A 13,437-nucleotide genomic window follows, 5' to 3' on the forward strand; every position below is an offset into this window, starting at 1 on the left:
CTCTCAAAAACAGATAAGCCATGTCCTTTGGTGGTTATGCCACTGATCTACTGCTTTTGCTAAATTAAAATTATGCTGTTAATTAGAGAGACTTGGCAATGGTTTCTCAATTTAAATTATGTTGTCAAATTCCTTTACTAAAACCAATCTTCAATGCTCTTTACAGGTGCAAATTCGACCTTGGAACCTAAGTGACAGTGATTTTGTGATGGATGGATCTCAGCCTTTGGACCCAAGAAAAACTATCTTTGTTGGAGGAGTTCCACGGCCCCTCCGAGCTGGTGAGCACAATGAAAATATTGGGCATGTAACAGGGGTTTCAGGTTATGCAAAAAAGACTTAAAAAGAGAGAGAGAGAGAGAGAGAGAGAGAGAGTATATGTAAAAGAAGTAGAGCAGGAAACAAATTATGTATTTTCCAAAGATCATAGCTCACTTTCTAAGTCAACCAGTTTCTTCCTGCCTACAAAACATGAAATCTGAATATTTCTGGTATTTTAAATAGGTTACTAATTATAAGCAGAAACATTTTTCTTCAAATTTCAATAATGTACTAGAACTTGGCTGATTTTCCTTAATATAGACCATCTTAATCTTAACCCTGATTTGTTTGCTAGATGCAGCCAAGTCTCCCTATCCTTTGACTAGAAGACAAACTTCTGCCAGCCCATTTCCAGACATTACATCTGCAGCTCTGATTTCTCTCTCTTTCTCAATCCTAACCCTAATTTTCCTGTGGAGCTATAGACAAGGCTATAGACAAGCTGTTGCTAAGAAGAAAGATTTTTTTTTTTTTTTCCCAGCACAGGTCTCTTGCTAGTCTTGGTATCCCCACTCTGTGCAGAAAATCACTTTCCAGACTCCCTTTCGATGTAGCTCTGTTTTCTCTCTCATTTTTTCTACCCTGTTTTTCTTCCACAGAGTCAGAGACAAGACTCCCTAGCCTTAGGTCAGAAGAAATATTTATTATCCCAATCGAGATCTATGGGCAGCCCCCACTTGGCTTTGAAGGCACTTTTCCAGCACAGCTCCCAGATGTAGCTCAACATTCATTTATTGTTCCTCCCTTCATAATCCTTATATTTTTGCTAAGCCATTGACAAGGTCACAAAACCGTTAGGAAGCTGAAATATTTCTGCTAGCTAGGTCTTCTGGCAGCCATCATTCCCTGTTATTAGTTCCTTTCCTCACGCCGAGTCAGCTGCATAGTCTCTTCTTCTTCTTCTTAATCTCAATTCTAATTTTCGAGGGCTGTGGTAGGAAAGGAGCCTCAACTGTTGTCCCAAAGAAAGACTGCTAGGCCATGATTCCTGGTAGCTGCTGCTTTCCAGCTCCCTACAATTGTAGTTCCTCTCTTTCTCTTTCTTCCAATCCTAATCATTATTTTTTGGGGGGAAGCTGTGCACAAAATCCCCCAGTCATTGCTCTAAGAAAAATTTCTCTTAATCCAAATTTCTTGGCAGCTTCCATTTTCCTCAACATCTTAAAATAAGGCATAATTGTAAGAGAGGTTAATTATGTAAATGATAATAATTAAATATTACCTCACTTCTAATTATAGCACTTCATAAAACTGTATGTCATTTGGCCTTTCAGAAATTATGTGTTACATTTGAAAACTGATGCTTAACCTCTCCAAAGCAGACAGGCAGTTTCCAGTTTTTCTTGTTTGCAACTTTCAGGATCTCATTCAGGTGATTTATAAAGATGTCTGAATACTGTGTGGTTTCCTTCCCCAGGAATTGCATATGTTCTTTGTCTGGAGGCAAGAGTAACTTACTGGAACTACTATTTTAAATGGTTTTAAATGTTCTTGCTGCTATTCTATACCATCACTTTCTGGGATCCTTGCCTAAAGGATGATTACAAATCACAGAATCACAGAATATCCTGAGTTGGAAGGGACCCATAAGGACCATCCAGTTCAACTCCTGGCTCCACACAGGACAACACAAGAATCAAACTGTGTCTGAGAGCGGTGGCCAAATGTTTCTTTAACTCTGACAGGCTGTGTGCCATGACCACTGCCCTGGGGAGCCTGTCCCAGTGCCTAACTTTTCTCCTGGTGAAGAATCTTTTTAATGTCCAACCTGAGCGTCCCCTCATGCAGCTTCATGCCATTCCCTTGGGTCCTATTGCTGGTCTGCACTGGAAAGTAAAAGAATCTTCTAGTCAGTATATTATGATGATAGTTTTCCCTTTACTGTTTGGAGCATGAGTTTTATCTAGTTTGGTAGAATGAGTCAGACGTTCGTTTGCTCATTGCAAATGGATAAATTAGCATATGGTCTTCCCTTAATGTGACACACACATTTATACAAATGCACATGTGCTCTGTCTAATAGTAGGCTTGATTCTATGAGTAGTTAGCAAGTTTTGTGAGAACTACAACGATTTAAATATTTAGTAAAATATTTTTTCTTTCTGGATATCTAAAATTGCACTTACTACTGATAGTGTTTTCACACATTAGCATAATGAAAATCACTGACTTGGCAGGTCCCAGTACCTTGCTTTGCGAGAACTTGTCCTTTATCCATCTGTCTTTTTTTCCCCTGTATTAACTTATAGAAATAACTTGGCTCAGTGACCATACGTCTTCACACAGCTTAAATGCTTCTTTTCCCTTTCTTAAGAAATATCTCAATTTTCATTAAGAAATGAAGGAGAGGCATTTTACTGTGCAAAGACATACGGTCACTGAGCTACTGAATTCTTTCTCCTAACCTCCTTTCTGTAGGTTTCCTCAGCCCTACACCCAATCTGTCATCTGAGTGATGTTTGTAACTACTTTAGAATTATTGCTAGTGTGAGGAAAAACAGCAAACCATTTTAAAAGATTCCCAATCAAGTTAATGTTCTACAAAAATAATAAGTTAAATTGTGCCCCAAATGTAGGCTTTCTTTAAATATAGCAACTTCTGGCATTTCACCAAGTTTTGTTTCAAATAGTAAGTAATTCCTTAAAGTCTTTTCAAACTCCTGGTATACAGGCTAAAGTAACAGATTCTAAATACAGGAATATCTTTAAGTGATGTTATATGTATGCTAGCATTAACAAACTGCATTGTTGGGGTAAATCCTGAGTACCTAAGTCCAAGCAGTTTGAATTTGCCTTTATGACAAATTCCGAAACAGTTGACCTGGTACCTACTTTAACAATGTAATTCAGCCTTTTTTTTTTTTGTTTCACAGTTGAATCACAGCAAGTTTTGATTTTACAGTCTGTTTCTTTGACTTTATATTTTACTGTAATTCACATAGAGATGTTTCAAGCTGTTGTTAAAACTAATGTTTCGATTTGCTATTTTAGACTTTGGAAGACATGTATGCTAAGGCAAATAGCACTATTTCTTATGCAACAAACCAAACAAAACTATTTATGTTGAATCCATAATATTTAAAAATTGTCTTCTTGCAGTTGAATTGGCAATGATTATGGACCGTTTATATGGAGGTGTCTGCTATGCTGGCATTGATACAGACCCAGAGTTGAAGTATCCAAAAGGTGCTGGCAGAGTAGCTTTCTCTAACCAGCAGAGCTATATTGCTGCTATCAGTGCTCGCTTTGTCCAGCTCCAACACAACGACATTGATAAACGGGTAAGTAAAATAGCATGGAATGGAATGATTACTACTAACAATAAAACCATAAAGATGTAAAAAATAAAAGAAATCATTAAGCTAACACGTGTTAGAGAACACTGTAACCTCTGTTCTTCAGTTAACATTAGTTAATTATTTAAAAACTTATTTAAGCTGTCAAAGCAGAGTGGAAAAATATGCCTTTAACATCTTAAATAACTGTTAAGCACTAAAACCAGAAAATAGCTGGTGGTATACTCAGTTTAGTCTTGGTTTTATTTGTTTTGAATTCTGAAGGTCAGATGTCATAGAATTACCCACCTTTCTCCTGTTTAGGTGTTAGCTTATTGTGCATCAACAGATTTTATTTAATGTCTACTTATACAGTTTCTGGCATTTCTGCTACTGCCAGGTAACTTTCTCTTTCTACATTGTATGTCTAGCCTTAAGGTTCCTAAAACACAGGGATTATCATAAGTATAACAGGTGATGCTGACCTCAAGATCTTGAGTATTATTTAACCAAAAATAGATGCCGATAAATTCTAGATGAGTAAAAGGGGGTAAAAATGGTATTTGGTTTTTTTTTTTCCAGTTTGAATTCTATAGGGTATTCCAAGTATAGAGCAAAATTTATGTCTTTGCTAAAATCTGAGTTGAAGACATTAAAAGGAAAACATTTCTTAATTTCCAAGAGATTTTATTTCTTTAGACTTTCTACCTTCTCATCTTGATTACGTGTACAAATAACACCTATGTCTTTGAGGACTTATTATTTAGAATTCTTCAAATGATGCAGTGCTATGCATTATAACAATAGGGATGACTTTTTTTCTATTTAATCTAATACACGATGTTTATTAAAGCGTCAGCTTGACACATATTGAGTATGTCTATGGCATGCAGTATATTTAACATAGTAACATAGCTGCAAAGTAGAGTCCAAGCTGATTTTAGTTTCTCTTTAAAAGCCTGAAGTGAACTTTTGTTAGATTAGATGAGGGCATGGAGTTAGTCTTTGAACTATTTTTCTGTGATGCTACTATACCTTATGACTTTAACGAGGACAAAGCTGTTTGTAAGTTTTTGGGTTTTTTTTTGTCAATTTAATTCTTAAAATTTCTACTGAGACAATAACAAGACTAATTTTGGAAACTTAATCACACTGTTAAATCCTCTGAGATTTATGTATCACCCATGCTTAAAAACTGGGTGATTTTTTTTTTCTAAGCTTTAAGATACAACTACAAATGATGCTAACTGGTGTTACAAAATGGTGTTACAAAAATTAATACTCACCCCAGGTGTCCAATTGAGAATTTAAACCTAGTTTAAAAACAGATAAAAGACAATTAAGCTTATCGGTGAAGAAATAAGAATTCATTTAATTCTGTCCTTAAATGTTAATTTTTATATATAATAGATTGAAATCCCTGAATTGTACAGTATACATTCTTAAAACTATTTCACTAGCAATGAAAACAAGAAAAGGAGTAAGAGAATCAATTTCAGACCTTCACAATTCATGCTTTGAAAATGTGAGTAGGGTAGATTTAGGGATGTACATTGGACCTGCCTTTTTCCAGATTCATGTGAGATAGTGATAGATGCAGAATGGCAGTTATTCAGACTGGTTCTATGTCATAACAGTAGTATAGTGTAACAACAACAACAACAAAAAAAGTTCTGGAAGATCCATGTGCAAGAAATATAACTCACTATACCAGATTTACTTCAAATAAGTAACATTTATTGAAATGTAATCAGGATAAACTGAAGTAAAATTCACCATAAAGCTTTGTTGTATAGGATTCTTCTTTTTCAACTTAATAGTTCATTCCGTATTCTTTAATAATTCTTCATTCTGTTTCTTTAATGTTGCATGTATTTAAGCATACTTACTGGATTCAAGCTTTCTCTGCACTATATTTAGCAGGAGAGCGTCACTTGTGCAAAATAATGTATAATCAAAGTATGAATATTTATTTTTTTCCTGTCTTTTAATGTTATTATCTGAACTGTATAAACTTGATGAACTGTATAAATAGCTGCACAGAGACATAGAAATTTACTTAATCTATTGACTTCCCCGGAGTGAATAAACCATCAATTTAAACGTGTAGGCATGATTCTGAGGATCACATACAGGAGACAATTCGTATGTTGTCAACTCCTGTAGTAGTAGTATTGCGAATGCCTACTCATGCATTGAAATACTGCTATTTGGCACAGGTGCTTTAAAAACAACAACAAAATTACCATCCTAAAATGTTTATGACTGAGAGTAGGACAAAAGTCAGTGGCTCTCAAGTGTGTTTGTAATTGATTGCAAGGCCATAATTGGAACAACTACAAATCTTACTACGTTTCTAGAGCTAAAAATAAAATAAATAGACAGTGATTTTAATAGAAGTTTAATACAAGCACATTTAATTTTGTTTTATGTCAATAATCTCTTCATCTTTTAGGCTAGTCCTGCATTTTGCTCTTCACAAAAAACAACCAAACAATAAACCTCAAACTCCTCAGATCTCTCAGGTTTAGCAATACCAGTTTGTTCTATGTAAGTCAATCTACTTTCATTCCAACATGCTGCTCTCTCTCATCCTGCCTTCATAACAACCAATTTCACATTCCTGGAAACTTCTTAGCAGCAAAATCCTTGGAGATGCTATTTTTGCCATACTTCCATTTTTGTACTTTCACATACCTAACTTTTCCAAGATATATTGAATTGTTATCAAAGCACACAATTCCTTGAGATTTTTTGACAAGTAAGCTGGTATGTATGAAAACAGTGCCAAGATGTTCGGGTTAATCCATCATTAGTTTAAAACCTTCAATAGAGTCAAAAGAATTAAAATGTTGTTCTTTCTATTCATACTTAGCAAAACTATGTAATCTTCTTATAGTTATTTCTTCTTTTCAATGCAGGTGGAAGTGAAGCCATATGTGCTGGATGATCAGATGTGTGATGAATGCCAGGGCACTCGCTGTGGTGGAAAATTTGCTCCATTCTTTTGTGCCAATGTTACCTGTTTGCAGTATTACTGTGAATACTGCTGGGCAAGCATACACTCTCGTGCTGGGCGAGAGTTCCACAAACCACTGGTAAAGGAAGGAGGTGACCGGCCCCGCCACGTCCCATTCCGCTGGAGCTGAACCCCAGGCCTCTCCTAGCAACAAGTACTGGAGTAGATAAAATCGAGGGAAAAAGAGAGCGCTGCCTCAGGGCTTAGTGTTCTGGAAATCTGTGCATTTGTCCTCGACTTTAATGAAGATATGGGTCTTTTTATTACTATTATTATTATTTACAGTCACATTACTGAACTCAGTGTCCAGTATAATACAGACCGGCAGAGTGTAACTGTACTGATTTTGCACTTTGATTCACACAAACATCTGCTTGGTACCTTAATTTCCTACACAAGACTTGTCACTAGTGACATTATGTAGACTGCCATTCTCATCAGCCTTCACTGGTTGATGTGTATGTGATGAAGATTTTTTTTTTTATTATAATTATAATTATTTTTATTTTTAAACTGGAGCATGCACTTATTTTCAGAAATTTAGACTTGCCCCTAGCAGATGACTTACCAAAGGTAATATTCACAAGTAGGTGGCAGATGTAGCAAAAACTTAAACAGATATTCAGCAATCATTAGTTTGGGTCATTTAGAGTAGTAATAACCCTTAAAGAAAATAAGCCTTTAGTTGCTCTCCATTTTTGACTTGTAAGGATGATACCTCATAAGCTGGATCAGACATTTTCTTTTGTTTTGCTGAGGGTTTTTTCTTTTTTTTTTTTTTTTTTTTTTTTGTTAGGTCTTTTAGTGTTATGTAAATGTATGCTGCAATAGCTTTTGCTGCTATTAAAATGGTATTACTAATACCATAATACTCTATTCAGGCTAGGGTATCAATTAAAAAATGAATATGTGATTAAAATAGTGATGGCTGCTGAAAGGAGATCAGTATAGCATACAGAAAAGCTTCCAAGGAAGGTCAATATTTTTTGACTGCATGTTTACTTAATCAGGTTGCTGCATGCAATAAATTTTATATATGTCTAATATAAAACATGCCCACAATGCACAAATTATGAAGAATCTAAGTAGGCTACAAAACATTCAGTAACAAACAAACAAAAATGATTACTGACTGGAGGAAGGCATGCCTCAGTAAATGTAATGCTTCTGAAATTAGGATCAGCCCATTACAGAATGACCTATATTACAACAAATAGAAAAACTAGCTGTAGGATGTTCTTAAAACAAATTTGTGGATGGTAGATGAAGTACTTTGCGGTGCTCTGTTATATATCGTGCAATTTATTTTATATAGTAAAGTGATTATGTCTAGTACTGTGATCAAACTTAACTGTTAAAAACTCTGTATCCAACATTAACACACTTTTGACAGTTCATAACAGGTACATAAACAGAAATGAGCTCTTAGTTACAATCTCTCTCCTAATGCTTGCATCATTTACGTAGTTGCAGACCTTGTCCAGAAAACCAAAGAGCTCATACTAGCATACATACACTACCAATTAGATAGTCTGTCAAACTAATAAACTAGGCACATTTAAGAAAGTTAGGGGAAAAAAAAAAAGCGGTGCTAAAGAAATGTCTGCATATAAAAGTATCATGAGATGTCTGCTCTGTGGATGTGGCGTTATCTCTCTAATCCCTGGATGTATCCTGTGAAGCTTGAATACAATTAAGACCTGCTAACACAGTGGACATTTTTTTAGCATGAACTATGGGGCTGCAGATAGCAATTAAATATAAACACACTTCGTATACTAATGATTGTGAGAATGTGTACACTATTTTCTCTTTTTCCTCCTTTATTTTTGCAGTTCTGGGGACAATCTGACTGGATATGACACCGCATAGTAGATTTAAATGTTCTGGGTTTTGTTTGTTGTGATGTCCTTGTTTGTGTCTAATTTAGTAAGCTGTTTTTCCCAATGTTTAGTTGCAAGTATTGGCTTTGAAAGGAACTTTTCTGTTTTTGAAAAAAAAAAAAAAAAAGAAGAAAAAATAGTTTTTTACTGGTTTAAAAGGCTTATTATAATTATCCCTTTTGAGGTTACTTCTGGGCATTTTTGTGATATTGCTTTTCCCAGCCCAGGTGTCTTTTCTGTTTTTTTTCATCTGTACAAGACATTTTGTTATGCACTACTTTTTGTATCTAGACAGTTTTCAACAGTCGGCTGATGATTTTTTTTAAAGAAAAAGGCATGCTTTCTGACTGACATGATCTTTTGCAATACCTCAATTTTGAAATATAGGAAAGAAAATGATATTTTCTAAGTAAGTTTATTCAGAAAAATATATATTAATTTAATTCTGCAAGAAAAATGATTTAACAGATGGGTAACTTTATTTTTTTCATGCTTATTTGAGTTTTTTTGAAAATGAAGAAGTTAGAGCTTTATAACTGTAATATTAAAGATCATAGCTAACCTACAGAAATCTACCTAATTATGTGAAAGTAGTAAACCTTTTTGAAGAAATACCCCTCTTTCATGTAGAAACATACCCCCGATAGAGAGAGAAAGAGAGAGAGAGAGAGAGAGAGAGAGAGAAAGAGAGAGAAAGAGAAGCTGGAAAATGTACAATATAGCCTAATGTTGGATTAAAACTAAAAATTATCATAAAGAACAGGTGTAAACAAACTCCATTTGGTGCTGAAAGTTGTGAATAGAAGGTGAAAAAGTATTTTCCCTTAATTTGTATATTTATAATCAAGTGTGATTATGCACGACTGACCAGAATTGTGAGAGTTCTTCTGTTTGTATTTTTTTAAAGAGAACTTTTTTTAGTTTATTAAATTATAACATGCTCCCTTTTGTTTTGTAAATGAATGTGCCCCTGAGTTGTTAATATGTTATTATTAAAAGAGGGTCCTTCAAAAAAAAGTTATTTTTTAAAATATGGAGTTCTGAACTGCAACTTGACTAAGAAGCCCCTGGGTACAACAGGTCCTATTGTGGCCTTTTCTGATGTGAGACTTGAACTAGTCGATTTTTTTGAAGGCTAACCTAACCTCGACTATTTGTTGTTATGTGCAATACTGTTTGTACTGTTTGTATAAAAAAAAAAAAAAAAGAAAAATGAAAAGAAAAAAGGCATAAATCTTTATTGCAGATTTATTTTCATTGCAGACTTTAGACATTGTGATTCACTAAAATCATTTTTCTACTGTCAAATATGTACCTTTTCTTCATGCTGGTATTTTTTCAATAGTAATGTAGCCTTTGTACTGAGACAAATTTTCATTGTTATTTTTAGAAAGATTTTTTGCTAAGAAAAAAATTAAACATATTTACATATTTTTCATTTTTATTTCGTATTTTCTTTAAGGAGTGCTTTCTCAACCATTAATATAGTTGTTTCTGGGAGAGACTTTCATATCTGGTCAATGTCATTAATATTATTTTGTATTTTTACTTGGAATAAATTAATTTTATGATGCTAATTCTTTAAAAGTTTATTTTTTTCATTTTCAGTTATTTTTGAAGCTAAAATCTTTGTAATATTGTTACTAAAGTGTCTAGTTTTTTGAAATGCAAAGCTTTATGTATTAACTTGCTGATGTGGTTTACAATAGTGTGGCAATGATGAAAATGGTTGGTTATGTAAAGTGATTGGAAAATTGTAACAGAATTGGGCAATAAAATGACAGAATGAAGCAGAAAAAAATGTGATATTTTGAAAAGCCTTTTCCTTTATCAAAATGATTTAAGGAGATAATAGGGATGTCACAGTACCAGTTCGTTGTCTAGATTTATACACCACCAGTGTTGATTAAATACTATTGCCATTATAATGAACTAAACCTATTGAAACGATGGGTTTTTGACCCCGCCCATTCAGCATAATGCTCCATTACTTTCTCATCATGAACTTTTAAAACTCTTTTCAATAGTCTTAGAATGAACCTCCTAAAATTTACTTATCACTGTATTTTTGCCACCCTCTTATTTATTTAATTAAAATGACCCTTTCCTGCACAGCTTCCCTCTTGCATACATTTATCAGTGGCAGCATCAAGCAGACTGTAGGTACCCACATCATTTTCTAATGACATTACCAGTATTGGTAGCTGCCTAGTTAACGCAAAATAATGTACATCCATTTCCTGGTAGCAATGCAGTAACCCATATTGCCACCATGTCTGAACATATGTTCAGCTTCTTTGTCTTTCTCCGTTCTTCTCTGCCTCTCTTGTGTCTCTGTCCTTTTTTTTTATTCTTTTGTATTGGCAATACCAAATGCCAGTATCAAAACACCTTTCACTTCACCTCCATTTACATCACATTTGTTTTCCTATGCAGCCAGGAGAAACCCCTTCCTGAAGCCAGTGACTCTCTGTTCTGGCACCAAAACCAATCCAGACTAAAACTGGTGTTGCGTAAACAGGGCATACAATGACTTTCTTTGGACAAAACAATTACTTCAACAAGTTATTGATGAACTTTTAGACTAACTTATACTAGAGTGTTAGAGGGGCTCATCCACAACTTGTGGAAAGGAATGTGTCCAGAGTTGGTCTATTGTGTATCCTCTGTGTGTTCAGTTCTGTAAGTAATGTATAGACTAGATCAAATAGTGAAGTAAAATTTAGACTCAAATTAGGTACTACTGGTTGGAATGTACACAAATTGCAAACAAAGGAGATTAAGGAATGATGAGGGAATAAATAATTCCTGCTAAGTGGTACAAAGTTTATGCTTATATTTCTGCCTACATGCTTGTATTTTATAGCCTGCTAGCAAGGCATGGGCTAAAACAAATTGTATTGCAAATACGCAGTTAGCAAATAACTTTGCTGATTTCACTGTTAGAGTAGTTTAAAAAAAAAAAAAAAAGAAATGGCGCTTAACTGGGAAAAGCTCCCATGTTAATATTTCAGTATTGTGACATCTCTACTTGCAAGGTATGAGTGAAAGATTAGTCACAGATAATTAGAAATGTCTCTTTTGTTTAATCTGGCTTGTATGTAGTTGCTTTTCTGCTAGTTTGTATGATGTCAGCTAAACCCTTTTCCTTTTTTTTTTTTTTTAACAGACAAACTTCTTAATCTCTGCTGCTATAGTGTTCTATCATACCACAGAGTATTTTATATTCATGTTAGTTACACTACTCTATACCCCAAATGGGTAGCTGGTCAGAAGTCACATAGGTCACATAATTTTGGTACACTCAAATATAAATGAGAAAGTTTAGCAGTAACTAGAAAACCAGGGTGCTAATAAGAGGTCATTTTGGCTCCTTTTTTTTTTTTTTTTTTTTTTTCCTGGATGTAGTTCTGTTGGGGTATAAAGTATTAGCTATTTGTACTTTTACTGTCAAAATAATGGACATAACTTTTAGCACATTCACAGCTAAGATCTCTGTACTTGTTTTTCAACTAATTTTAAATGTACTGTATCTTTTATTACATGTTCTCTTAGATTGTTTTTGCTAGTAATTCTAACAAGGCTTCTTCCTTTTTGGCTTGGACTAATGCTTGTATGGAACTGCAGTACTGTGACTAAACATGGAGCTCAATGCTGCTATTGCTTACAACTGCTTAAACTTTGTAGTTTGGACTTTATTTTTTTCTGTAATAACTTATTAAATATAGTTGTATGAAGTACTGATACTTGTCATCCTTTGCACATGCTAAGGAAATCTTGGGCTATACATTATGGGAATGTAAACTAGCTAAAAAACAAAAGAAACAACAACAAACACAAATCTTGTATCAGCAAACTATTTATACTAGGTAAGGCTAAGTAAATACACACTTTCCTCACATGCATGCAAACTATCTTTTCCAGTTATTTTAAAAGCACAGGTCCACTCACCTTTTGTTCTAAAATGGAGACGTCCCACTTAATAATTTATTAAGCTAATTATTTATGCTAAGTCAAAGGTAAATACAACAATATATACTACAGAAATATTTCTGAGAATGTAGTTTTCCCCCAAGGCAGTATCAGGTGCCTTGAAAAAAGGAACATCTCAACTGCTTTTTCTGAACTTAACAATTGCTAGCTAACTTATATTGCACTTTTGAATTGGCAGTTTAACAACAGCTACAGGCAAGACATTAGACCAATCAGTTCAAAAAAAAAAGATCCACAACATTAGTTTCTAACGGTTTCTATTTTCTGAATAGGAGACAATTAAAGCTCGGCAATATAGCTATTTGGAACACTAAGCAGAATTCACAAGTTTTAAAGGAAGCATTCTATGCCAGGGTAAGAGAATACCATAAAAATTAGGCAAATTCTATGTCACCACTTGTGTATCTACAAAAATGCAGCTCAACAACCCTGCTGGAGCTATCAGCACTAGGAATTACAGGCTGACTCCAATACACATTCTACTTAAATAGCACTTCCCAGGATTGCACAGAAATTACATGCCCCTTGGAAAGTTTATGAAAAGATGATGTGACTGTGCACCAACCGGGTACTTATTGTGCATACTCCCTCACAGCACAGAGCCTTGTGGCTCTGTGTTACGCTGTTTTATCCTAACATTACTATGTATATAGCTTATACACATGAAAGCAGAAAGCTTGGATGCCAGAAAGCAAACAGAATGCTTAGGCATTAACTACTAATTCCAAAAATCAGTAGTGAATAACTGCAACACTCAGGAAAATGGTCTACTGACTGCTCTTCCAGGAGAAGTGGTTTTACAAGGTAGCTACCTGTAATAGGGATTCTAGTTGCAAATAAACGTATGAGAGCTTGTAGACTTCTAGTCAGGTCAGAGTTAAATTTGAGAAAGGAGCTTTTATAAATACCGTTCAGTTAACACATGTTATCCTGCTTGTTGCCTGTA

General features: G+C 34.5%; 1 protein-coding gene across 15 annotated transcripts in view; it reads left to right on the forward strand.

Moving 5' to 3' along the window:
• The window catches only part of CPEB3 (cytoplasmic polyadenylation element binding protein 3), a 92,391-nt gene extending 80,919 nt beyond the window's left edge, over positions 1–11,472 (forward strand). For all 15 annotated transcript variants that reach the window (XM_068688100.1, XM_068688103.1, XM_068688102.1 and 12 more), the window contains 3 exons: positions 167–281; positions 3,421–3,602; positions 6,518–11,472. In XM_068688100.1, coding sequence (XP_068544201.1) covers positions 167–281; positions 3,421–3,602; positions 6,518–6,745 — 525 coding nt within the window. In that variant the 3' untranslated portion in view covers positions 6,746–11,472. The remainder of the gene's footprint in view (positions 1–166; positions 282–3,420; positions 3,603–6,517) is intronic.
• Positions 11,473–13,437: the final 1,965 nt, after the last annotated feature.

Source organism: Anas acuta, chromosome 7 (genome assembly GCF_963932015.1).
Source record: "Anas acuta chromosome 7, bAnaAcu1.1, whole genome shotgun sequence".
Classification (NCBI taxonomy): Eukaryota; Metazoa; Chordata; class Aves; order Anseriformes; family Anatidae; genus Anas; species Anas acuta.